Genomic DNA, 24,683 nt, shown 5'->3' on the forward strand with positions numbered 1-24,683 from the left:
TCTACCTTCCCCTCTCCCCAGGGCCCCTCCTTGGCTCTCAGCAGCCAGTGGGCATTAAATCAGGGCAGTGGGGGGCTATCAACCAGACCGCATGCTAAGGCTGCAGCCCCCCAGCTCAGGCTCCAGCATGCTGTCTAGGTGGTGGGTGACACTGCTGGCCCAGGGACGTGGGAAGAGTTGTCATTTCCAGGGTGGCCTGGGCCAGGCCATGCTAGCGAGAACCTTGCTTCCATGGCACAGTGACTTTCACACGCTGGTTGAAGATGATGAGCAAGTTCAGCAGGGTTTTGTACAGACCCCTGCCCTCCAGAAGGTGAATGCGGAGGCTGCTTCCTTCAGGGAATCCCTTTCTCCTGAGCAACCCAACAGCCCCATCCATGGGCTGTCTCCCTGGCTGGCACAGGCCCTGCTACAGGGCCCATGGGGCTCCCTGCAGCCAGAAGGGCCGGGCTGCTGCCTGAGTGACACATGTTGGGGCCTGCCTCCCTGGCAGACTCCCTGGGTTCCTTGCATACCAGCCAAAGGACTTTCGTGTTCTTAATTATTGGCTGCGCATCCTTCTGCAAAAGGAGCAGTTGATATCAAAGGCAGGAATGGGGCTAATTAGCAGGAGCGACTAATTAGCTGCTTCCTGAGCAACAGTGGCAGCAAGGAAGGCGGGACAGCCAGTTAGTTGCAGTCTCGTCCATGCACATGCGTGGCCAGTCATGGCCCGGCAGCGCCTAGCCATGGCCTTGGGCAGCTGGCTCAGCTGAGGGACGCTCCCCAGCTCCCAGCATGGCCCTGGCTGGGGCCCTGCAGGGTGGATACTGAGGGAGGGGGCTTGATGGAGCCCACTAGAGACTCCCAGTAGCAGGCCACCCTGTCGAGCCCCAGCCCAGGGCAGAGAAGAGCTGCCCTCGCCAGGATGATCCTGCACATCTTGCGTGTTACGAGGTAACAGGAGGTCAGCTCTGCCAGAAGCCGCCCCATCCTCTCAGCTCCCTGGGGACACAGCCAGGATCAGAACAGCCCCACCCCCATTGGGCTGAGGGGAGGGGGAGCTGCTCTTTGGAGCAGGTTGATCCAAATGTGGCTGTCCCTTCAGCCCCCAGTGGGAGCAGGCTGTTTGTCAGGTGCTGTCCACGTGTTTGCACATGATGCCCTGTGTGACTCTTCCTGGGACAGGGCACCCATTGACTTGGGGGGTAGGGGAACCTGCAGGATCAGGCCCTAGGGTAGCCCCTCTCTTGCTCTTTCTCCTCTGCCTCAAACAGATCTGGGAAGGGCCCCCAGTTCCCAGTAACGCCACCAGAGCTGGGGGGGTTGAGTGCACCTGGGCTGTTGGGTGTATCCTCACATGTACCCACCAAGTTCTGGGGCACCAGGGGGTGCAGGCCCTCCACAGCCCCGGCCTGCTCTCTGTGCCTGGGGGCGCCCCGAGCTGAGGAAACAGGCACCATGCTCTGGCTTTGATTTATTAAAAGGCACTTATGCTCATACAAAACAGCACTACAAACCAAGGCATCCAACAAAGAAGAGGGCAGCCCCCCAGCACCGCACTTGGCTCCCACCACAGCCCCCCTAGAATGGTTGAGCACAGCAGGGAGGAAGAGAGTCCCCAGAGCTGGCCAGGTGCATGGGGGTTGGTGCAGGGGCACTGCTGAAGTGTCAAAGGCACTATTCCCAATAGAGCAAACCAAAGAAAAATGAAAATGGCTGGAGGTGTGGGGGCATCCCTTGCGGCAAGGCAGCCATGACTCCTCAGAGCCCCCCAGGAGCAGCAGAGCCCCAGGCAGGGGGCAGTACCCGTGTAGTGCCGTGCAAGGCTCTTTGGCTAAGGCAGGCCTAAGGGGCGGCTGGCAGGGGCCGCCACCAGGGCAGGGGCAAGGGCAGTAGAATCACAGTGTGAGCATTGGCTCCTCCCTTCATCGGTCAGTGAAGGTACTGGGGGGAGGGAAATCATTCGACCCACGGGCTGAGGAGCTGGGTCTGCACCTGCCGCTGGCTCCCCACCACAAGGGCTCAGTGATGCTTCTTCCTGCCCCAGGACGGCGGAGATGGCAGGTCCCAGGCCTCAGGCCTGCAGGGGCTTGTAGAGCTTGTCCTGGTCCGGAGGGAACTGCCAGAATAACCAGAGCCGCAGGATGCTGGTGACTATCCCGGGGACGTTAGGGACCTGAGTGGGAAGGGAACGGGGGGGCACAGAGACAGGAGAGCTATAAATCCTGCAGCAGTTTTACTGTTCCCATGCCTTCCCCTCACAAGCTGCTCCATGTCCATGCACGTGTCATGGGAACACTGTATTGGCTGTCTGCCAGCCAATTAATTAAAATCAGGACCCATCGCCCTGAGCGCGGGTCACAAGGCAGCACAGGGGGCTCCACGGGATGGCTCGGGAACAGCGCCCCGCGCTCGCTGGGGGTCTGGGCCTGCACCCCACGATTCCCAGGGCAGCCCCCCCCATGTGGCAGTGAGCGGAAGGGAGGGGCCCCAGCCCTCCGCCAAATGGCACTCACCATGATGTAGAGGTCATTGAGCTGGAGGCCATAGAGCGTCCAGCTGGCTGAGGCCAGGAAGGTGGCCACAGTCAGTGGGAAGGACAGGCACCGGGTTGACCTGGTCCGGATGACCTTGGCCTGCAGGGAACACAGAAGGGGCTAAGTTCAGGGCACTGAGGGGAGCTTCCTGCAGATCCCAGCCAGGGCCCCTCCCAGAGTGACAGCTGTCTCCTGCGAGCCCGTGGGGCCAAGGAAGAACCAGAGCTGAACGGCCCACTGGGGTCTCCTTTGGGCTCCCAACCCCAAGGCCTCCAAGCTGAGGGACTGGGCACCTCACCTGCAGGAACCCAAAGGCCCCAGCATGCACTGCTCTGCCCCAAACCAGCAGAACGCCCCCCAGAGGCCAGTGACATGGCCCATGCCCCAGGCCAGCGCCCCAGTTAGACAGGTTCCCCTCCGCATGCTTCCCGCGAGGGAGCCACGCACCAGGGCAGCCAGGGGCGAGAGGTACATGCTGATGGTGAAGACGCTGCAGAAGAGCCCCAGGTGTGCCAGGCGCACGTCCACGTCTGGGGTCAGGAGGTTGAAGTAGCAGAAGCCGAGGGTCAACACCCCCAGCAGGGCCGTGCTCTGCAGCAGAACCCGGCGCTGGGGGACAGGAAGAGGGCAGTCAGGGCCGATACCACGATGGCACAGGAAACCCCCTCCCAAGAAATGCCCACCCCAGGCACCTCCCTCCTCATGCCAACTCCGCCCCTTCACAGGTATCCCTCCGAACAGGGCAGCTCCCCCCTCCCCCTGGAGCCTGGCAGGCGGGAGGGACTTGCTCTCCACCCACCTTCTCGGGGCTGAAATAGAGGTACACCAGGATATACAGGGTCTGCAGCGCCGCCCCGATGGCGTTCACGGTGATCAGTGTCCAGTCCTGCTTCAAGCACCCGTAGCTCAGCCAGCTCAGGTTACTGCAAGGGGAGACCAGGCTGGGTAGTCACCAGTACTGCTGTCTCTGGTCTGGGGAGCCCTCCAGCACTGGAGCACGTCCCTGTACGTGAACCTCCCGGAGCACATGCTCCCCACCACTGTACAAGCCGCTGGAGCGTGCGCCCTGCCCAGCTGTTGTCCAAGCCCCCCTTGTGACGAAGTGGGACTGTTCTTAATGTTTCCTCCGAATAGTGTGGGGGTGCCTCAATTTCCCCTAGGCAGTTCTTAGGTATCTAGGGGGTGGGATAAGGGTGTATGATCATTGCAGAGCCCTAGAGGGCAGGGGTGTGCAGGGGTCTGGACACAGAGAATGGCCGACACCCTCTTTCCTGGCCACTGATGGCCTGGGCCCTTCCCCCCTGCAAGGTGAGAGCTAAAGGGCTGGAGAACACAGGAATCCGGTGACCTCCTGGCCCGGAAAAGGGACAAAGCCCAGAGGAGGAGGGGCTGGAGAGAGTTTCAGTTTTGGGGATGGCTGGGGACATGGAGTGAAGTGCAGACGGGGTTGTCTGGCTCACTACCCCCCAAAATTGACCCAGCTGAAGGGTCCTGTTCTCTGCACCTGCAAATTCTGTGTTAGACCATGTCCCTGTCGTCTAATAAACCCTCTGTGTTACTGGCTGGCTGAGAGTCACGTCTGACTGCGGAGTTGTGGGGCAGGACCCTCTGGCTTCCCCAGGAGCCCCGCCTGAGCAAACTCGCTGGGGGAAGCGCACGGAGGGGCAGAGGATGCTGAATGCTCCGAGGTCAGACCCAGGGAGGTGGAAGCTGTGTGAGCTGTGTGTCCTGAAGACAGGCTGCTCACAGAAAGGCGACTGCCCCAGAGTCCTGACTGGCTTCATGGGGAGCAGTTCCAGAGCATCGCCCAGGGACTCCGTGACACCCCTCCACTTGAGCCCCAACTCCAACAGCCACATGACCCTCCGGCCTGCGCCCCCTCTGTCCCCCTCATGTCAGCAGGGGCTGGACATACTTTACATCGGTGGTAAGGAAGGGCAGGAACTGGATATTCTCCACACTCCTTGTGCGAAACATCTGGCGCAGGTCAGTCCTAGGGATAAGACAGGGGAGAAATGCCTCCCATCCCCCAAGTCTGAGGGGACCCAACCCCCCATCCCGGCCCAAGCCCCCCCCCCCCCGAGTCTAAGAGGGCATTGCCGCAGTGGCTGTGACAAGGGTGACACCCAGAAGCAGTGGTGCCGTTTGCCATTTTTCAGCCTTGGTGTCAGGTGGTTACATGGCGGGTAGGGCCTGCGCTGGACTCGGTGTTGAACAGGGCAGCGCCCAGCTGCATTGGGATTTTATACTGACTGGTGCACCCCAGGGACGGGCCAGTCCCCCGGTGTGACGGCCCCCCCCAGCCAGCTCACCCCGCCCCTGACGGGACACGTCCCGCGCTGGCAGCGCCTCCACCCACTGCGTCCGCACTCGGGCTGCGTGAACCAGCTGCAGTGGGATGGATAAACCGGGGTAACTTCCCAGCGCCGGCAAGGCGCAAATTCCCAGCCCTCACGACGGCAGAGAAATGCTGGCAAACGGAACCCGCCTCCCCCAGCCCTGACGGTCCCGAGGACGTCGCTCTTTTAAAAATCCTCGTGACTGAGGACAGCTCGGAGTTGGCCAAACTGTAGAGGCCCAGCCATGCCAGGAGCTGCCCATGCGAGTCACGGCCCGCCCCACAGGGCTGGGGGCAGGGTAGCCACTGGGAAAGGAGGGAGCCCCCAGGGGTAAGTTCCTGTGTCCATAGAGCTGCCAACCCACAGCGATGCCCAGGCCCACCCAGTCCCTAGTAATCCCTAGCACCCCAGCCCAGCTCCCAGCAACCCCCAGCCTCTGGTAACCCATAGCTCTTCCCAGCGCAGCCCCCTAGTAACCCACAGCACCCCAACCCCCAGCACCCCACAACACCAGTAACCCATAGCTCTTCCCAGCCTAGTCCCACAGCAACCCACAGACACCCTCAACGTCCAGTAACCCACAGCCCCCCAACCCAGCCCCTAGTCCCCCCCGTAACACATAGTCCCCCAACCCCCTGTAACCCACAGCCCCCCCAGCCCAGCCCCTAGTCCCTCCCAGTAATCCGCAGCCCCCCAACCCGGCCCCTCGCTGCCACCCGTAACCCACAGCCCCCCCAGCCCGGCCCCTCGCTCCCCCCCGTAACCCACAGCCCCCCCAGCCCGGCCCCTCGCTGCCCCCCGTAACCCACAGCCCCCCAGCCCGGCCCCTCGCTGCCCCCCGTAACCCACAGCCCCCCCAGCCCGGGCCCTCGCTCCCCCCCGTAACCCACAGCCCCCCGCTCCCCCCCGTAACCCACAGCCCCCCAGCCCGGCCCCTCGCTGCCCCCCGTAACCCACAGCCCCCCCAGCCCGGCCCCTCGCTCCCCCCCGTAACCCACAGCCCCCCAGCCCGGCCCCTCGCTGCCCCCCGTAACCCACAGCCCCCCAGCCCGGCCCCTCGCTGCCCCCCGTAACCCACAGCCCCCCAGCCCGGCCCCTCGCTGCCCCCCGTAACCCACAGCCCCCCCAGCCCGGGCCCTCGCTCCCCCCCGTAACCCACAGCCCCCCCAGCCCGGCCCCTCGCTGCCCCCCGTAACCCACAGCCCCCCAGCCCGGCCCCTCGCTGCCCCCCGTAACCCACAGCCCCCCAGCCCGGGCCCTCGCTGCCCCCCAGCCCGGCCGCCGCCCGGATCTGGCCCGGACCCGGACCCGGACCCGGAAGCGGCCCGGCCCGGCCGCACTCACAGGCCCGTGGCGAACATGCCGAGGGTGCAGGCGACGCAGGCCCCCGAGAGCAGCGGCAGCGGCGGCGGCTCCATCCCGGGCTGCGGCCGGCGGGGACCGAGACTGGGGCCGGGCCCCGCCGGGACCCGCCCCCGGCACCTCCCCGGGCCCGAACCCCGGGGCCCGCCGGCCCCACCCCTCGGCCCCCCAACCCCCCAGCGCAGCCCCCGGGGCCCCCCAACCCCCGGGGCCCTCCTCGGCCCCCCAGCGCAGCCCCCGGGGCCCCCCAACCCCCCTCGGCCCCCTTCGGCCCCCCAGCGCAGCCCCCGGGGCCCCCCAACCCCCCTCGGCCCCCTTCGGCCCCCCAGCGCAGCCCCCGGGGCCCCCCAACCCCCCTCGGCCCCCTTCGGCCCCCCAGCGCAGCCCCCGGGGCCCCCCAACCCCCTTCGGCCCCCCAGCGCAGCCCCCGGGGCCCCCCAACCCCCCTCGGCCCCCTTCGGCCCCCCAGCGCAGCCCCCGGGGCCCCCCAACCCCCGGGGCCCCCCTCGGCCCCCCAGCGCAGCCCCCGGGGCCCCCCAACCCCCGGGGCCCCCCTCGGCCCCCCAGCGCAGCCCCCGGGGCCCCCCAACCCCCCTCGGCCCCCTTCGGCCCCCCAGCGCAGCCCCCGGGGCCCCCCAAACCCCCAGCGCAGCGCCCGGGGCCCCCCAACCCCCTCGGCCCCCCAACCCCCCAGCGCAGCCCCCGGGGCCCCCCAACCCCCTCGGCCCCCCAATCCCCCAGCGCAGCCCCCGGGGCCCCCCAACCCCCCTCGGCCCCCCTCGGCCCCCCAGCGCAGCGCCCGGGGCCCCCCAACCCCCCCGGCCCCCCAACCCCCCAGCGCAGCGCCCGGGGCCCCCAACCCCCCCGGCCCCCAGCGCAGCACCCGGTGCCCCCCAACCCCCCCCGGCCCCCCAGCGCAGCACCCGGGGCCCCCCAGACCCCCTCGGCCCCCCAGCCCAGCGCCCGGGGCACCCCAACTCCCCCACAGCCCCCAAGTCACCCCACAGCCCCTCCAGCACCCCCCTCAGTATCCCCGTGCAGCGTCCACGTCCCCCCAATTCCTCCACAGCCCCCTATGTCACACCTCGCCCCTCCAACTGCCCCACAGCCCCCATGTCACCCCTTGGACCCCCACAGCTCCCTGTGTCACCTCCCAGTCCCCCATGTCACCCCACAGCCCCTTTGGTATGACACCAAAGCTCCAGCCCCTCCGAACACCCTGCATGTCACCCCCAATAAACCCCTACAGTGACACCCCTCGGCACACCCCAACAATCCTCAATACCCCCCAGTCCCACTCAGTATCATAGTATAACGGCCCTCCAACAATCCCCCCACAGCCCCCTGTCACAAAACCCAGCCCCCGTCACTCCTCCAGCACCCAACATTGCCCACAAACGCCCAGGGTATCTCACACACACACTCAGCAACCACCCCCCCCCCCCCGCTGTCACCCCCAGCACCACCATCTGCAGTTGCTCTCCCAGGGCATTACCACCCCGATGCTCCCCACTTATACCCCCTGTACTTCCATCCCCTGACATTCCCAGATATTCCCCCAGTCCTTGCCTACCCCCCAAAATCACTGCCACCCATAACAGCCCTCCCTGGGTGCTCCCAGATATTGCCATCCCAGCCCCCTCCTCCCCACAATATCACTCTCAGATCCGTCCCCATGGGGCAGAGGGGAGCAGCGGGGAACCTTGTGGCCCTGGGCTTTGGGATGTGGGGGAATCATCCCCCATGACCCCAGGTGCAGGCTGGTCCAGAGAGGGAGTGATGTCCCCAGGGCAGGGGGCACCAGTGGCTCTGGCCGTGTTTGACTGGAGCCAGGACTCCTGGGTTCAGTTCCTGTCTGCGAGGCCCTGTGCAGCCTTGGGTGACTCACTGCCCCTTTCCCAACTTTCCCAGCCTGTCTCTGAAGTGGGGGAGGTGGAGCCTGACTCACCTACCTCCCAGGCTGGGAGCCGCAGCCCTGTCTGCACACCCGGAGCCGCAAAAGTAGCTAGATGGGTTCCCTGAACGGAAGCCGGAGCCAGGGCCTGGGCCTGGTGTCATTGTTGCACATTCCCTGGGCCCGCTGCCCCGTGGATCCACTGCGGCTGCCTCCCAGGCCCACTGGCTGCTGCTGCTCTGCGGGACTCTGCGTGGGCCTGGCTGCCCCCCTGTGCCCCATTCCTGCCGTGACGGTGTCCCAGCTGCTTCCCCCCGGCCGTGCATGGACACATCACGGAATGAACGGGCAGGGCGCGGTCGCGTGTCGTCTGCCCCCAGCCCAAGGACGGGGGGTTGGTGTGGAACAGCAGGGCTGTGGCAAGGCCAGTGCGTTAACCAGGTGGCAGAGATGGGGCGGGCAGCACCTGCTACAGGCGTTGAGAGGCAGGACATTTCCTGCTCGATCTGTGCCCAGCTGCCAGAGCTCGGCTGAGGCTGTTGCTTTGGGCTGATGGGCCTGGAGAGTTTGGTTCCGGCCTAACTCCATCTCCTGGGGTCTGCCTCTTTGGGAAGCGGGCTAGTTGCCTCAGGAGGCCAGCTCAAGGGCTTGTGAAGGCTGCTCAGGCTCCTAGGCCCCTTCCCATTCCCAGCTGGGCAGAGAGGAGCGAGGCTGCCATGCCTGGACCTTGCAGGTGCTTGGGGACTGCCCCCCTCCTTGCCCAGGACACTGGCGAGCCGCCGGTGACTTTGGCAGGGTGAGTGGCCGCCTCAGCACCTGTGTCTGCTCATCAGCTGGGCTTGGGGTGATGCCTGCACATCTGCCTGGATGTTGCATCTCGGCCTGTCTCCAGCGGGTGGTAATTAGGCTCCGGCTGTGCCAGTCTCTCCCTTGACTCATTGCAGCCTGCACCGGTCAGACCAGCTGCCAGCCACAGGCCACCGAGAGATGGCCTGGTTTGGAACCAGGGTTCCTGGGGTTCCCCAGCTGAGTGGGGCGAGGGGTTTGCTGCCTGTGAGCGTGAAGGGACAGCCTGGTAGCTGGGCTCGGTTTTGGCTCTGCTGTAGACTCGGGTCTCCCTGTGGAGCAGTTGATTGCCTAGTGGTGCAGCGTCAAGTGCTGTGGCCAGTGGGACCCATCCAAGCGCTGGGCTAGGAGGACCCTGGAGGGGACAGAGAGCCCAGCGCTTTGGGCATCAGATACCCAGGTCCAATCCCTGCTCTGCCACAGGCACTCAGCCTTTCTGGGCCTCAGTTCCCGTCTCTGCTATGGGGTAACAGCGCAGCCCTGGTACCTACGGGAGGGGAATAAATACAATCAGGGCTGCGGTGTTCACACCTCTGCTCCCAGGACAGTCCTGGCTCTGGTGCACAAAGGGGGAGTTGGCCTGGGAGTTGCCTCCTGGAGCAGGGTTTTGAAGGCATTTCCTCCTCCCCAGGACAGGAGTCGCCCCTCAGGCCAAGGCTGGGGAAGGGGAGAGGAGCCGAGCCCGGCCGCTCTGGGGAGCGGGAGTCAAAGAGATGCTGCATGGCCCTGGATGAGTCTGTTTGATTTTCGTTCATTGCTGCCAGCCACGTCTGTCCCAGTGGGGCTGCAGCTGCCAGAGGCCTGGAAACATAGCACAGCTCGGTGGGGGCGCAGGGAGAGATGGTCAGGGGCATTCATGGCCCAACTCAGCCCACCCCTTCTGAGTGAGTCCCCTCCCCTCTCCTCCGCCCTGCTCGGGAAGCATTTGTGAATCTAGATCGAAATAATGGATAGCGTCAGCCACAGGGGCTTTGGCATTTTCCACTCCAAAGCTCTCTGCAAACCCAGCCAGTTAATTAACTAATTACAACAGCCATGTAGCCAAGAGCCCACTGCTCAACCCACCTCACCCCCAGAGGCCCAACCCACTTGGCCAGCAGGACCAGCCAGCCATTTTCCCAGGAGTGGAGAAGGCTGGCAAGGGGCACGCTGCCCGGGGAGGGTCTTGAACCCACAGGAGGCCTCTGGTTGATAGGAGAGGGCAGCGCAGGCTTGGAGCAGGGGTCGCTCTCTCTGCCTGTCACCTTCTCTGTGGCTCTAGCCAGGGAGATCCAGCTGGGGCCTGGGTGCTGCCCCTTCAGCGGGGCCTGGATCTTAGCTGGAAGCTTGGGAGGAGGTGGAGATGCTTGGGCATCCTGTTGCCCAGGTTGGGGGAGTCCCAGAGGTGCTACGGTACTGTCCTGCCAGGCCTGTTGGACAAGTGCAGTTGGCACCTTTCCCCACCCCTTCTCCCACAGCAGCGGCCCAGCCGTATCCAAAAGTATTTATTCAAGACCATTTGTATAAAAATTTCAGTGGTAAAAAGGAAGCTTTACAAATCGAGACACATTATATACACTGCTCTGTGCAGGGCCCAGCAGGTGTGTGGCTGAATGAGCCCCTCACCCCATCCAGGCAGCGAGGCGCACACAGGCTGTGGAGATGGGAATACAGGAAGTCTAGAGACCTGCAGGTAGTGGGAACTCCAGCCAGGCAGCAGCTACACTCAGCCTCTGCCCCACCCTGTTTCCTTTACAGGTGGCTGCTTTACAGAGGACAGGCAGTCCTGGGTGGGGCAAGGAGAGGAGGAAGAGATACTGTGGCAATGAGCCTAGGCAGACAGGAATGGGGCTGGGAGTTAGTGCCAAAGGAACTCCAGCTCTCAGTGTTTCTGGAGAGGCCAGGCTGGGGTGGATAGAGGGAATGGGGGTGTCATGGGTTTGGGGCTGCCAGCTCATTCCATCCTCAGGTGATTGTGGAGGACATGTTCATCTCCTTTGGGGAGCCTGCAGCCCAGCTCCCTGCTTCAGGCCAGCCAGCCCCAGGCTCCTGGCCAATGTGCAGTCAGCAGAACTGCCAGGGGAGGTCAGAATTTGGGGAGGGGGCACCTGCTCCAGACAGGGCTATACATTATTTTCCAGGTGTCACACCGTCCGGAATCCCGACACCCCACGTCACTGACACTAGGGTCCTGCGCCAGAAGAAATATTTTGCTCCAGGAGGTCCTGCTCCAGCCTGGGATGTGCTCAGCCCTACCGACAGGCTGTCCATGGGCCATTTGTGTGGGCCGCACACGTGCCTCTGCCTGCAGGACACTTCCACACCACCAGCCCGCAAGGCCTGTCCACTCTGCGCACTCCGCGGGGGCTGGCTCAGCCGGCCAGAGGTGCCAGCACCCCACCCCCTCCGAGTCCAGAGCCACTGGCCGGCCACCCGGCCAGGGCAGCAGCCGCAGTCGTCCGCTCTCAAAGCGAGTGGTGGAAAGTTCTGGCAGTCTCTTCTCTGGCAGTAAGGAGGAGAGGCCGCTCCCCGCAGGGCTGTGGCGGCTTTGGTTGCTCAGCTCAGCTGTGGGTCATTCGACCCGTAATACTGACCCCTTTGGGTCATCCGACCCGTAATAAGTCCTTAGGCTGCCAACGCACGCCTGGCTGAGACCCCAGCTGGGTGCGCACACGTGAGAGCCGCTCACGTGAGTGTTTGCAACAGCCCAGCCGGGGGCCTGCATCTCTCTGGGCCACAGGGTCCATTCCCGGCAGCAGTAGCCATCCAGTGGCTCAGCCGTAGCCATCCAGTGGCTCAGCCAGGCTCCCACCTCACAGGCCGTGCGGCACTAGCAGGGGCAGCAGGAGGCTGAGCAAGGTGACAGGGCTGCCGCTCCGCAGCGCCGAGTTCTGGCCCACACTCCTCAGGACCTGCACGTCCGCGTCGTCTGCAAGAGGAGAGACAGCAGGAGCCGCGTGAGCTCTCGGGCGTGGGGGTCCGGGGACTGAGCTGCAGCCAGTGGCTGACACCCAGCAACCGGGGTCACGTGTGAGCCGCAAGCCAACGGCGAGCCGGCCAGGCACATGCTGTGCAAGCTCCCTCCCGCAGTTTGTGGCTGCCCTTCATCCTGACCCCCAATCCCGCATTGCTCCCTTCTGCCTGGCCTGCAGCCCCCCGCAGCCCTGGCAGTCCAGACCTAGGCCTTGGAGCAGGCTCTTCCCTGTACTCTAGTGGGAGGGGATCTCACGAATCTGGACTGAGGCTGCCAGATGCACAGCTCCATGGGGAACACCTTTGCCCAGCTGCCTGCTGCTCCCCACAGCCCCTCATATGGCAGAGACCACACCAGCCCATTAGGGTCTGTTGGTCAGAGCCAGTAACGTACCTGCCTGGATCCCCACCTTCTGCACCGGGGTGTGGACGGGCGGCGTCCCAGCTGCAAAGCAAACACAGAGACAAGCAGGTGAAGGGCAGCACTGAAGGCCCGTTACTGACCGCATGCCCCAGCAGCCAACCCGTGCCCCAGGTGTGGCCTCACCCCTTCTCTGCTCTGCAGCCTGAGTCGTTCCCATGCCTAGAGCCCTGCAAATCTGTGGGGAGCCGCTTTCTAGCCATGGACCATGCTGGCAGATCCGCTGGGGATGCACATTTTGTACCCGCGCAGGGCCGTGACCCTCCCCCAGAGCCGCAGGGAGCCAGGGTCCCAGTGACTCAGGCTGCCCTTCCCTGGATGCCTGGAGAGCGCGCAGGGCATGGTGATACAGTCAGGCTGCTGGGGCGCTCTGTGCCCGGCTGGGCGGGACCAAGACCCCAGAGATACTCACTGGTTTTGCCAGCCACAGTCACCTTCAGCTTCAGGCAGCCGTCCCCGTGGTGGTGAATTGGCTTTGCTGTAAGCAAGAGACGGGTGGGTCAGAGCTGTGCTCTCCGTACCCACAGGGGCTATTTCTCCCGCTGTCAGGAGAGGCCCACGGAGTCAGGGTCTCTCCCAGGCCAATCAGAGCAGGGACCAGAGAGCAGACCCTTGGGGGGTGGGGGACATGTAACACCTTAAAGACCATGTCACCCGCACATTAGTCCCTGCCTCCCACGAACCAGCGCACTCCCCTTCCCACTTGGCCTCCATCCTCCACCACAGCCCTGGCCAGGCCGCCCCAGCCCATGTGAGCCACCATAGTCCAGGCCAGGCCTCATACCCCCCAGCCCCACTGCGTCCACCCCTATCCCCAGCCAGGCCCTTCCCCAACCCCCAGCCCCAGTGCACCCATCCATAGCCCTGGCCAGGCCCCACACACTCCAGCCCCTGTGTCCCCAGCCAGGCCCCACCCCCGCCAGCCCCTGTGCCCCCCGTCAGGCCCCACCCCCGCCAGCCCCTGTGCCCCCGTCAGGCCCCACCCCCGCCAGCCCCTGTGCCCCCCACCATAGCCCAGGCCCTGCTCCCTGGGCACTCACAGATGTAGTAATAGCTATGTCCCTCCTTGAACTCCTTCCCCAGGGTGAAGGGCGTGAAGCGCTGGAACTTCTCTGAGAACCGCTCGGGGCCGTGCAGGGCGGCCGGCTTGTTGCACTCCCAGCGGATCTGCTCCTTGGAGTGGGGTTTGCAGGCCGCGTACTCCTCGTACTCCACCAGGTAGAGAGTGTAGCGCTCCATGGTGCGGGCCAGCACACTGCCCTCCTCGTAGTGCGGGCAGATGATGTCCAGGTAGTCGTTGAGCCGGACCTCCACTGTGTAGTCATCCAACAGGAACCTGGGGCCAGGAGGAGTGGGCAGGGGGCAGGGCGGTCAGCACGGAGCAGGCAGATGCAGGCAGGGTGAGACTGTGCTGACAAGAAGTCAGCCCTCTACTCCCAGCCAGCCCGCACCATGGGGGGCAGACATCCAGGGAGAGGGAGGGAAGGGGCAGATGCCCCAGATGCAGAGGGGCCAGTGCAGATTGTGGGGATGGGGGTAACAGAGCAGCCACTGAATTGGGGGTTGATTTCCCAGCACTGTATCTTGCCCCCCCGCCCCCTGACACACATCCCCACCCACCGCAGTCTGGGGCATTTTATGAGGTGAAGAAACAGATGGGAAAATAATGTGCCCTGGTGTGACAACCTGTTAAACCCTCTAGTGCCCAGCATGGGGCCGAGACCCCCAAGGCCCACTGCTCCCCATGGTGCCAGGCCAGGAGCCTTGGAGCAGGGAAAAACCGAATGCTGCCCTGGGAACTCCAGGTTCCGCCAGGGGAGATTCCTGGGAGCCGATCACCCTGTCCCCCAGACAGGCCCATCTCTTCCCCCGGGTGGGCACTGGACACACCCCAAACCTGTCCCATGATGTCACAGACCCGCTGTCTTTGCTCAGTGGAGATGCAGCCTGGGGGTCTGGGGGTTGTGGAGGAGGGAGACACCCCCGGGGGGGTGGGGGAGGCATGTCCCAGAGAATAACTGCTCCCTCCCTCGGTGTCCTGTTGCTCATCCCCTGGGAGCCAGGAGTTTGAGCAGCTGTCGCAGCTGCCCCATTAGCCAGGGCAGACGGCCAGTCTCTGCTCCATGCTGGTCCCCCATCTCATCACCTCATTAGGGCTCCTCTCCCCGTGCCGGGGCAGACAAGGGCTGCCCCTCCCGCTGCAGGCAGGCTCTCGGACATGGTGACATAGGGGGGAACTGGGCTCTGCTCCCTGAGAGGGCACGGGGGGGGGGCAGCAGCTCCCCTCTCCCAAACTAGCTAGCCCCTGACCCTGCTCCAGCCCGTGGAGTCCAGGTACGTCACAGACACCCTCAGAATTGCAGCCATCTCTGGGGCAGGCTGCAGCAGACAGCACAACAGCTGGGGCAGGGGGAGGAAGCAGCTTTTCTCCTGGGGCCCACTCCTGGGGCCAGTGAGCCGGCGACCTCACAGCCCGAAGCAAGCTGGGGCTGGCAGCTGAGTGGTTCAAGACCAACAGCCCCCCGCTTGCCCCACGCAGCTGGGGAGGCCCCTCTGCCTGGCCCCAGTGCCCAGGTGGAGAGCTCTGGCTCCGGGGGAGGGAATCGACCCCTCCTGCTGGGGAGTTTCGGGGGTGGCTCCCAGCAGGCGCGTCTCCAGCGGGTAATTCCACCGGCGGAGTCCGGGCTTCCCCTGCTCACCAGCCTGTCAGAGCTTCGCTCCCATCTTCCCTGGGAAGGGGACACCAGGGCCCCGGCCCCCAGCTGACCCGGGCCGAGGGCAAGCGCCTGGCACGGACAGAGGGTTCCAACCCCCCTGGGACCCGCCTGCCCCATCAGCCCCACACCTGGCGCTGACTCGGGGGCAGATTCCGCACAGCCTGGCCACGGCCAGCCCCACATCCTGCCTCCTGCAGCTGCCCCACCGATGTGTTTGTCAACAGGCTTCCTGCCGGTGCACGCGCTTCCCCGTGCCCCTGGCGCCTTCCCCTGGCCCCCCGCCAGCCCCGGGAAGGAAGAGGCCCATGTCCAGCCGGGAGCTGGGTCCTGGGAAAGGAAAGGCCAGCTGGGTTCCCCCCGCAGCGCTTGGCGCAAACACCCCGTGGCTGGTGAACTTTAGCCCCGCCAGCTGCACCGGCCGGGTTTTTGGCAGGGCCAGGGCTGACCCCCTCCCGCAGCCCGTGGGGCGAGCCCGCTCTTATTCGGCTCCCCCCGTGCCAATGCAAGAGCGGAGTCTGGAGAGTGAGCCCGGCACCCCCGGATCGGCCCCAGTACTGGGGAGCCCTCAGCTCCCCGCCCCGGGGCCCCCGGACCCACCCGGCTCAGGCCAGGTCCCGTCGCGGAGCCGCGGCTGGCAGGGGCCGGTCACAGCCGGGGGCGAGGTGGGGAGAGGGAGGCGCCGCTTGGGCGAAGGATCGGTACCGGGACCTGCTGGCGAGCCCGGCTCAGCCCGCAGCCCTGCGCGCCGCGAACAAAGGCCGAACTTCCCCGGGCTCCCCGTTCGCCTCCAGCCCGTCTCGGGGGCGCAGCGCCCCCGGGCACCTCGGGGCTCCCAGCGGGGCAGGGCGGGGGCCGCCCCCCATGTGTTTACAAACTCCGCCGTGGGGCGCGGGGGCGGCCGGTCCCAGAGCCCGGCACCCGCCGGAGCCTGAGCCGAGATCCCCCGACGCGTGACCGGGGCACGGGTCGGGCGTAGCCGGGCACCCTCGGGTTGTTCCCAGGCCAGTTTCGTTTGGCTCCTTCCCGAGCGCCCCAGGGCCCGGGCTGGTGGGCGGCTCGGGGGTCCCGGGGCCGGCCGCTGGAGGAGGGCGGGCAGGCTGGAGCAGGGCTGGGGGCTGCCCGGGGCTCCCTGGCGGAGGGGGGCAGGCGGGATGCGGGGCCGCCGCACTCACTTGGGGTTGGAGCTGTTCCAGAACACGGGGTGCCGGTCCGCGGCCGCCAGCCAGCAGCAGAGCCCCAGCAGGGGCGCCCAGAGCAGCGCCATGGGGCTGGCCAGGGGGTCGCTGTGTGCCGGGCACGGCAGCCCAGCCTCCGCCTTATGTACCGGGCCCGCCCTGGGCGGGAGGAGCCGGCCCGCCCCCAGCGAGAGACAACAACACGGGGCGGTTCAACACATGGGGCTGTACCATCAGAGCAGCACAATGCTACACAAAGAACCACAACACCACCACAGAGCAATAGACCCATACAGAGCAAAACAAAAACCACACAGAGCAACACAATAGCCCATGGAGAAACACAGTCACAATATGGAGCAACATAACAACACACAGGCACAGCCACAGCACACACAACACAATGACAATGCACCGAGTCACACACACAGCTAAAGAACAGCATCACACTAGACAACAAGCAAATAGCAAAAGGACAACACACACTGTCACCTATGGCAAAACAACCTGGAGAGTGACACACACAAACAGCGGTACCATGATAACACACAGTACAGCACAAGGCCACACAGCAACACAAACCAGGCACCTGGGAACACTGCCCCAGGAGCTGGGTCCCGTCTCTGGGGGTGGCTTTGGGTCCTGTACTGGTGCCCACACGGCTCCCCTGTGTTATTAGACAGCACCCGAGTGAGCCCTGGCTCATGCTGGCGTCACTGGGCACGAGCCTGTCCTGGTGCGGGCAGCCTGCCAGCCACTCAGCCAGGGCTGAGCACCCACTCTGAGGCGTCTTGGCAGCCCTTGCTCACTGCAGGGATACAGGGCTCCTCACTTCCTGGCCAAAGAGTCCTGGCCTGGTGCTGGGCACAGATGAAGACCAATCTCCTGCCCCACTGAAGCCAGTGGGAGTTTTGCCAGTGGTTCGGCTAAGCTGTGGACTGCAGGCGGGCGGCCTTAGAATGGCTACCCCTCCCTGGCCCTGAGGTGGCTGCGTGTCAGTGATGGGTGAAGGGATCCTGGAGAGCGGCCAGCTGGCCTGCAGGCAATGCTGTCCCTACACACCTCCCAGAGAACCTGCTTTATCTGGTGTGTTTTGGGGACATCAAAAACATCTGGGCAAGTGGGGCTTGGGGAGCAGCTGATGAGGTGTAGGGGACAGAGCGAGATTTTGATAGGCAGGTAGCTGGATAACAGGCACCCGCCTCCTTTCCCCCTTATCAGCCATGTCTATTCTCCCAGGGCTTTGCACCAGCCACAAACATGCCCAGCTCCCCCACCCCCACTCCTATTTGCTCTCCGTTTGTTTGATATTGTGAAATACCTTCCCAGTAGAATTGCTTTGCCAAAGGGAGATTGCTCCAGCCTGGGGCTGGGGCTTTGCAGCGCTGGGGCCCTTTGGAGAGCCATTCCCGCATCCAGGCCAGACCCATGTGTCCTTAGCCAGCTGACCGGCGCATGGCTATGCCTCGCGTCTGCCCCGAACACCGATCCATTCTTGTTAAGCCTTGCCGAGCGACGCTTCACCGGAGTCTCGTGAGCTGATAACTCAGCCACGTTTGCAAAACAACTTTCCCCTTGTTTATTACATAATGAGCCATTGATTGTGGGTAATGTTGCATGCCCCACGCAGGCTTGGAGCTGGCTGCAGCCACACTGGGACTGGTCCCTGGAGCCGCTGGAAGGTCTTGGTAAGACAACTTCACCTCTGAGTCCTGGCATGGTGGCTGTCACCGGGCTCCCTAGAGCAGTGGGTCCTGACACACCTTCCCACACCAGTCACCTACCACTGGGCCATGTGCCGGTCAGGGTCAAGCACCCACACCCCCCAGGGCATCTCTCGAATGTGCATGTCACATGGGCAGCTGGATGCGATGACCACAGAACGAGGCCAGGCCTTCCTTCCACTACCCCAGGTCCACTGGGGTCAGCAAGGTGCCAGATCCCCCAGATAGGCCCCCACAGCCTGCCCAGACCCCAGCACCTGCCCCATCTGCATCTGCACCCAGCTACCATTGCTGGCTGCTGCTTCCTGTGGTGGTGGGGGGCCCTCACCGTGGCCTCTTTCATCTTCCCTCTTCACAGCCAGCCCATAACTTCTAATTACTGCATTAGCAGGACTCCGGCTCCCACCAAGCTGGCTTGGCTTGGGCAGCCACTGCTTGCATGCATTTGTAATCTCCCAGTAGTGACCTTTGGGGTGGCCCACATGGGGCACAAAATGCTTTAATCCTACACCCTCCAGGGCGAAGGTGGGGTTAGCCCCACTGTACAGCTAACAGGGGAAACTGAGGCAGAAAGTGGGGACAGGATCACACAGAGAGTCAGGGTCACAATAAAGCATAGAACCCAGGAGTCCTGACTCCCAGCTCCTCCCCACAAACCACTGGCAGCCCTGATGCCCTGGTGGTGATAACAGCTCATGAGGCACCTTCAGAGACCCCCCCCGCCCCAGGCTCCAGAGTTGCCGAGCCTGGCAGGAATTGAAGCAGTGGGCAAAGGGAGTTGTGAGACGACCCGTCATGCCAGCCTTTGCCCAGCTCCCTGGGCCTCTGCCCCAGGAAAGAGCCAGACACACCAAGCCAGGACAGGCCCCTTCCCGCCTGAAGGCCCCCGGGACACCCCATTTCTGGGACAAGGAGCAGCCAGGCCCCCACCAGCACAGGTACAACCAACGGGTGAGCTGAGGCTAGGCAGAGCCCTGCTGGTTCCCAGCTGTCCCTCCCCCAATTGCGCTGGGGCGACCTTCCCCCATGGCCAGCAGTAGCCTGGTGATAACAGGATTTATGGCTATGATTTCACTCCAAGGACATCACCCCGTGCACGCTTGCTGGAGGTGGCGGTGGGGGAGCTGGCGACCCAGGGGCCTCGGCATTTGCTCTGTGGGGATGAAGGATTCAGGGCTGGGGGTGGAGGGACAAAGCCCCAAGTGAAGTTGGGATGGCCATATGGGGTGGGAGCTCAGGGCCTCATGGCGAGGCCCGTGCCCCATAGCTGGCAGATCAAGGGGGTGATCGTATTGTCAGCCCCTGGATTTCCAATACAGGTGAGGTTTGGGGTGCATGATGAGCTCCCCCCAATCTAGGGGCCAGGAGTCTAGGTGCTGGCAGGGCAGGGGTGCCTCTCCACGGTGCTGGCAGGGCAGAAGCCGTGCTGGGCAAAGCACAGGAGCAGGGCAGGTCTGGGGGTAGGGTTGGTTTGGGGTCACCCCTGCGCTGGGGGCCCGACCCGGCTGGGGGGTGAGGTGAGGGCAAGGGGTAGGGGTGAGGTCAGTGCCAGGGCAGGGCAATGCCCACTCAGGCATGACTCTCCCTTCACATGCTAGGCGACGTGTGCAGGACAAAGGTGAGCGTGCAAGGTGTAAACATGGTGCGAGACAAACACGGTGGGTGGCGCACGCAGTGGGCGGTGCCCAAGGGGCCAGGACCCACACCTTGCAGGCTATTTATGGCTGAGCAGGTAGAGTAGAGTGCCCAGGTGGGAGCTGGCCCCTGCCAGCGGTGACGTGACTGGGTCTGGGGAACATGGCGGGGGCGGCTGGCCCAGCGCCTAATTCGGGAGCAAAGGCCAGGGCTGCTGTGTGATCCGTGCAGCCAGGCAGGTAGCTGAGACCTGGGGGTGGCACCACAGGGAAGCCTGTGCAAGGGGCGGGCCCAGGGAGGCAGGGGGCCCGGGGCGGGGACAGGCTCCTTGGCGTGCCGGAGGTTTAAGAGGCGGCTTGGTGCCCGAGCTGCCCTACAGGCCCTGCTGCCAGCCTGGTACCAGCGAGGCCCTTGTGCAAAACTTTCCTCATCCCCTGCCAGGGTCCCAGGCTGGGAGGGTCTGTGGCTTCCTGCCCCCATAACCAGAGAGGAACCTGGGACCAGCTTCCCAAGGCCCCCTCCCCCCAGCTCTTCTCTCAGGCTCCAGGTATGGCAGGTTCCAGCCAAGGGCTGCCCCTCCCCATGAGAGCAAGGCTTGGGCATGTGTGCACGGTGCCAGCATGGTGCCACGGGGGCTCAGAGCTCCTCAGGGCCCCACTGGGCCTCTCCCAGTGGGCGCAGCATTTAGGGCGGTGACTCCTTGGAGTTCCCATGCAGCCCCTGGTCTGGAAGGGCCAGCGCTCTCCATACCCAGCTCATACCCATACAAGGGGTGCAGTCCCACTGAATTCCTGGAGGCCACGGAGCCCAGCAGGGCCCTACCACTGGCCCTACCAGGAACCTGCCCTGGAGTCCCGAGTCCTGCAGAGCGCATGGGGCTGCCCCATGGCTGGGGGACTCTGGGCCAGGCCAGGCTGGGGAAAGGAGCCAAGTTCCAGGCATGTTGCAAAAGGGATTTTGCAAGTGGAGCTGCTACTCCTCCCAGGGCCTGTGACTCACCTCCCCCCACCCCCCAGCACCAAGGCAACCCCCCCCCCCCACACACACTGCAAATCGCCTGGCTTTTCCCCCTGGGAGGCCTCTCCACCGCAGGCCAGGTGGGAATAGGGAAGGGGAGCCCCATGCCAGCCAGGAGGAGGGTGGGACGGACAGACGGGAAGCAGAGAATGGCGGAGGCCGAGAGGCCGGCAGCAGGGAGGAGAGCGCTTGCCTCTCCTTTGTGAAATGACCCCCCAGTTACGTCAGCAGCTCCCAGCCTGGCCCGTGGACGGACACATGGCTGCATGCCCAGCCTGGCTTGGGTAACGGGCTGGCTTGCGGGGTCCTGGGGCCACACTTGCTCCTTTGACTCTGCTTCCAGGGGAAGACGGGTCTTCTGAACCCTCAACAGGCTGCTCCCCTGCTGAGCACTGGGCACCCCCCAGCTATAACTAAGCTCCCAGGCACAAGGCTCTCCCTGTCACGGGGCAGGGAGCAGCAGGGCTAGCCTGCTTGCGGGAGGGGGCGCTTCTGGGCAGGGACGGGGTTAGGCTCACTGGAGCAACAGGGGCAGCAAAGCCCCCAGCCCCATAGCAAGGCTGGGGTGTGCCCCACACTCATAGGCCCCAGCAACGCTCAGCGCCTACTCGCTGGAGGAGCCAGGGGTGGGAAAGACGTTTGTGCGGTTCCAGGCCTGGCCAGCACCAAGATGCAGAGACCCCCTAACTGGGAATTGGGTCAGGCTAGTATGTAAAGGTGCAGACAACAAACTCCTTGTGCTTTATGGCTGGCAAACGCGTCAGGCGAGCCAGGCCTGACGCAGCACCTCCTCGCTGGGTGCAGGTTTTTACAGGCCACAAGGCCTGCGCCGGCTGCAAGGCCGAGCCAGTCCAGGAGGCCCAGGGCAAGCGGGGTGGCCATGCAGCCAGGTGTGAGTAAACGCCACTGCTCCCCAGCTGAGCCAGAGGTAAACTCCATTCGTGGCTGGAGCACCCGCCCGCAGGACCTGTCTGGCAGGTTTGCTGGCTCCTCCCCACGCCCCAGACAAGCCTAGACCAGCTCCATGGAGGCAGCTGCCTGCACACCCAGCTGCTGCAGGTGGGGAGCTAGGGGAGCTATGGGGTGGCAGGATCCAGAGAGCACAGCCCACTGGGCAGCACGGGGCACCCATGACAGCACTTGGGCACCCTCTGCCCCAAGATACCAGCTGGGATCGAGCCAGGCCAGCACTGCCCCCATGCCAGCCAGGCGCTGGTTGGATGCAGTAATGGTTTTGTAGTCTCAGTGAATTACCAACTGCAGGAGCTGGGATCCTGGAACCAGATTCCCCCGCCCCCATCTGCTGCTCTGACCGAGTTTCTTTGCCCAAGGGGACTGCTGGGGGCTCAACCCTGGGCCAGGGCCCTGCATCCCTCCAGGGTCTGTCAGCCCGTGGAGGGGGCTGCAGGGGGCTCGGCACAGGAGCAGGGGCCCAGCATCCTGCCAGGTCTGTGTCAGCCAGTGGTGTGATGTGAGATTCCTCCCACAAGGTTACTGTGTTACTGGGGAACAGTGTCAGGACACATTAGCCACAGCCCCCGCCTCCTCCAGCCATCACCTCTCCCAGCAGGGGGTGCTGTGGGGGGCAGGGCTCAGACCCTGGGGTTGGATTGAACTTCCCAGCAGAGGCTTTTGCAAACTAGGGAATCTCCCGCCATGCCCCCAGCAGCTGCTGTCCCTCGAATGCCCTTGCCCTGCACAGGGGAGGGTGTCAGAGCTGTGGGGCTGGCCAAGGCAGCTGGCTGGGAGCCCCTAGAGCTGCAGCTGGGAATGGGGGCCTGCACTGGGGGTCCAGGGCTCCCCCAGGGGTTGAACCCTGCCCCCGCCCCTCCAGGCCTCATCTGCATTCAAGGGGGGAGTTTAAACAGGTTGGACCAAGCTGGTGCTAAGTCCCGAAGGGAGACAGCTGGGGCAGCAGGGCCAGGTGTGCAGGACCTGGCCCAATCCCCCTCCTGCCCAAGCCATTCTGAAGGGGAGCATGGTGGCAGCTCCCCCCCGTGCCATCCCCACACACACTGGCCAGGCAAAGAGCAAGAAGAGGGATTTGGGTTGCAAACTATAAACCCAGATCCATTCCCTGCCCTCCCATTCCTGCCCCCGCCCCCCCAGGAGGTAGGGAGCCCTGGCCAGGCTGAGCATGTCTTACTCAGAGGTCCCTTGACTGCAGGGGGCCCTGTGCTAGCAGGAAATCGGGGAAAAGCTGGGGCATGGGGAGAATGCTGCTGCCCAGACCCAGGGAGGAGCAAGACCCCCCCCGGAGCTCAACAGACCGGCCCAGACAGGGACTGTGGCCAGCGGGGGTGGGGGGGCTGGTGGCGAGTTTGGGATTCCCCATGGGACCCAACTGGCCCCAGCGAGGGGTGCCAGGTACAGCAGGCATGCAGCTGCGAGTCAGCACCTGGGCACCTCTGCCATGGGACTGCCAGCACCAGGACCCCCAAACACAGCGGGAGGAGGTGCCTGGTGCATTCCCTCAACCCCAGCTGGGCTGAGCCCCTCTGGGGTGGGGGGGCCACTTACCTGGGGGCACCCCCAGGTGCCAGCTCTTATCCAGAGGGGGTGTCTCCTGCCTCTGCCAGGCCTGGGGTCCCTGGAGGGGGTTGGATGAGGGAGAGCACTGGTCCTGTGCAGGGACACGCAATCACACACATGCTCTTCTGCATGACAACATAATGCTCACACGCAGAGCCAGATGAGTGGCCACACGCACGGACATACCTAGCCAGGGGCGCTGAGAGCCACTGAACCAAAGGAACCCTGGATACGATGGGAACCGCTTCAAGCCGGGGTTGCAGCACCCCCCGCCCCCCCCCGTGTCAGCACTTACATACCCAGGGGCTAACCAGGACTCCGCCCACTGTGTTTGCCATGGGACTGCGCCCCCCCCCCCCGCAGGGGGGCAGGTCTTAGGCTGGCTTTGCCCCTCCCCTCCCCCCAGCTCTCCAGGCCAGGGGCTGGGGGGCTGGACTCGAAGGGCCTGGTTTGCCTGGGCCCCAGCTCTGCCATTATCAGCCAGCCCCACCCACAACGCATGGCACCTGGCCTGGCACCAGCCGCACGGCTCAAGGGAGCTCTGTCCTGGGGCACCGGGGCCAGTCCCACCCAGGCTGCTGTACCCTGCAACCAGCCAGCACCCCTGCCACATGTCAGGATCTGGGGTAATGAGGATGGAGCACGGGCCCGATGGAGGTGCCGTGGGTCACCATCCCAGCCCCCACCCACACTCTATGCCTCCCTCCCCATTACCTGGGGGGCCAGCCCCACCTTCCCTGCCCCCCCAGCATTACCTGAGGCTGGTGCTCCCATGCTGGACTCTGGGCTCCTGGGCCGGGAATCGCCAAGTCCCTGGTGACAGGAGACCCTGGGCGCTTGGTATGAGTGCCCTGCCCCAAGCCCACTCTGCCCCGAGCCAGCCCAGCCCCCGCCCACAGGAGCCCAGGGCAGCCCCCACTCCTGCCTTCCCCAGGCCTGGAGACACCCCCAGCCCCTGCACTGGGGAGGAGCCAAGGGGGTCAGGCAGCTGGAGTAGGCACGCGCCCCCCGCCCCCCGCACGGCAAGGAGCAGAGCAGGTACCGGGGCGGTGGAGTCACCTCCCGCTGCCAGCCAGCCCCAGGCGCCCAGCACAGAGTGCAGGGGCATGAATGGCCCCTTTGTGCACAGACAAAGCAGGTGGGCAGCCCTTTGAGCTGCTGTTTGCACAGGGAGAGCCCTCCCCTGGACTGAACCTGCTCCCCCTGGCAGGGCCCAGGGAATGCAGCCAGCAAGAGCCCCCAGAGGGCTGGGGGGCAATAGCACCTCCTGGACCCATTCAGACTTCAGGGCATCCAGACCCTGGAGTGCCAGGGGTCAGACCCAGCTCTGAGCCCCATGCAAGCTGGGAGGGCCTGGCAGAGGCACTAGGAGGGCACGTGCCCAGGGCTGTCACACACAAGTGTGCCAGGGGAGCTGTAGAGGTGAGAGGGCCCAGCCAGGGGGGTGGGCATGTCTTGGGTCTAGGAAGTTGGCAGTGCTTGACAAAGGCCCTTGCCAGCTGCGCCCAAGGGCGCCTGACCCTGCGGCCCCAATCCAAGCAGCCCAGGGA

The 24,683-nt window shown here is 64.8% G+C and overlaps 2 protein-coding genes across 3 annotated transcripts; both read right to left on the reverse strand.

Moving 5' to 3' along the window:
• Positions 1–1,443: 1,443 nt before the first annotated feature.
• On the reverse strand, positions 1,444–6,311 carry SLC50A1 (solute carrier family 50 member 1). Of its 2 annotated transcripts, none has more exons than XM_073322940.2 (6): positions 6,203–6,311; positions 4,435–4,512; positions 3,319–3,442; positions 2,967–3,128; positions 2,499–2,618; positions 1,444–2,158 (listed from the first exon to the last, which is right to left on the reverse strand). In XM_073322940.2, exons 1-6 carry the CDS (start codon positions 6,274–6,276, stop codon positions 2,057–2,059), a joined length of 660 nt encoding a protein of 219 aa, XP_073179041.1. In that variant the 5' UTR covers positions 6,277–6,311; the 3' UTR covers positions 1,444–2,056. The 2 variants fall into 2 exon arrangements, with proteins under 2 accessions (XP_073179041.1, XP_073179040.2); XM_073322939.2 differs by lacking the exon at positions 6,203–6,311 and adding an exon at positions 4,832–5,306.
• A 4,120-nt stretch (positions 6,312–10,431) lies between these two features.
• On the reverse strand, positions 10,432–16,353 carry EFNA1 (ephrin A1). Its single transcript, XM_073322943.2, has 5 exons — positions 16,223–16,353; positions 13,374–13,669; positions 12,746–12,811; positions 12,307–12,357; positions 10,432–11,868 (listed from the first exon to the last, which is right to left on the reverse strand). The coding sequence occupies exons 1-5, from the start codon at positions 16,312–16,314 to the stop codon at positions 11,753–11,755; spliced, it is 621 nt and encodes a 206-aa protein (XP_073179044.1). The 5' UTR covers positions 16,315–16,353; the 3' UTR covers positions 10,432–11,752.
• Positions 16,354–24,683: the final 8,330 nt, after the last annotated feature.

This window comes from Lepidochelys kempii, chromosome 24, assembly GCF_965140285.1.
Source record: "Lepidochelys kempii isolate rLepKem1 chromosome 24, rLepKem1.hap1, whole genome shotgun sequence".
Lineage (NCBI taxonomy): Eukaryota > Metazoa > Chordata > Testudines > Cheloniidae > Lepidochelys > Lepidochelys kempii.

Coding starts and splice junctions, on each gene's coding strand:
- SLC50A1 (XM_073322940.2), bottom strand. CDS start 6,276: ATGGAGCCGCCGCCGCTGCCGCTGCTCTCGGGGGCCTGCGTCGCCTGC. Junction 4,513..6,202: donor GGCATGTTCGCCACGGGCCT/GTGAGTGCGGCC, acceptor TCTTATCCCTAG/GACTGACCTGCGCCAGATGT. Junction 3,443..4,434: donor TTCCTTACCACCGATGTAAA/GTATGTCCAGCC, acceptor CTCCCCTTGCAG/TAACCTGAGCTGGCTGAGCT.
- EFNA1 (XM_073322943.2), bottom strand. CDS start 16,314: ATGGCGCTGCTCTGGGCGCCCCTGCTGGGGCTCTGCTGCTGGCTGGCG. Junction 13,670..16,222: donor TGGAACAGCTCCAACCCCAA/GTGAGTGCGGCG, acceptor TCCTGGCCCCAG/GTTCCTGTTGGATGACTACA. Junction 12,812..13,373: donor ACATAGCTATTACTACATCT/GTGAGTGCCCAG, acceptor TCTTGCTTACAG/CAAAGCCAATTCACCACCAC.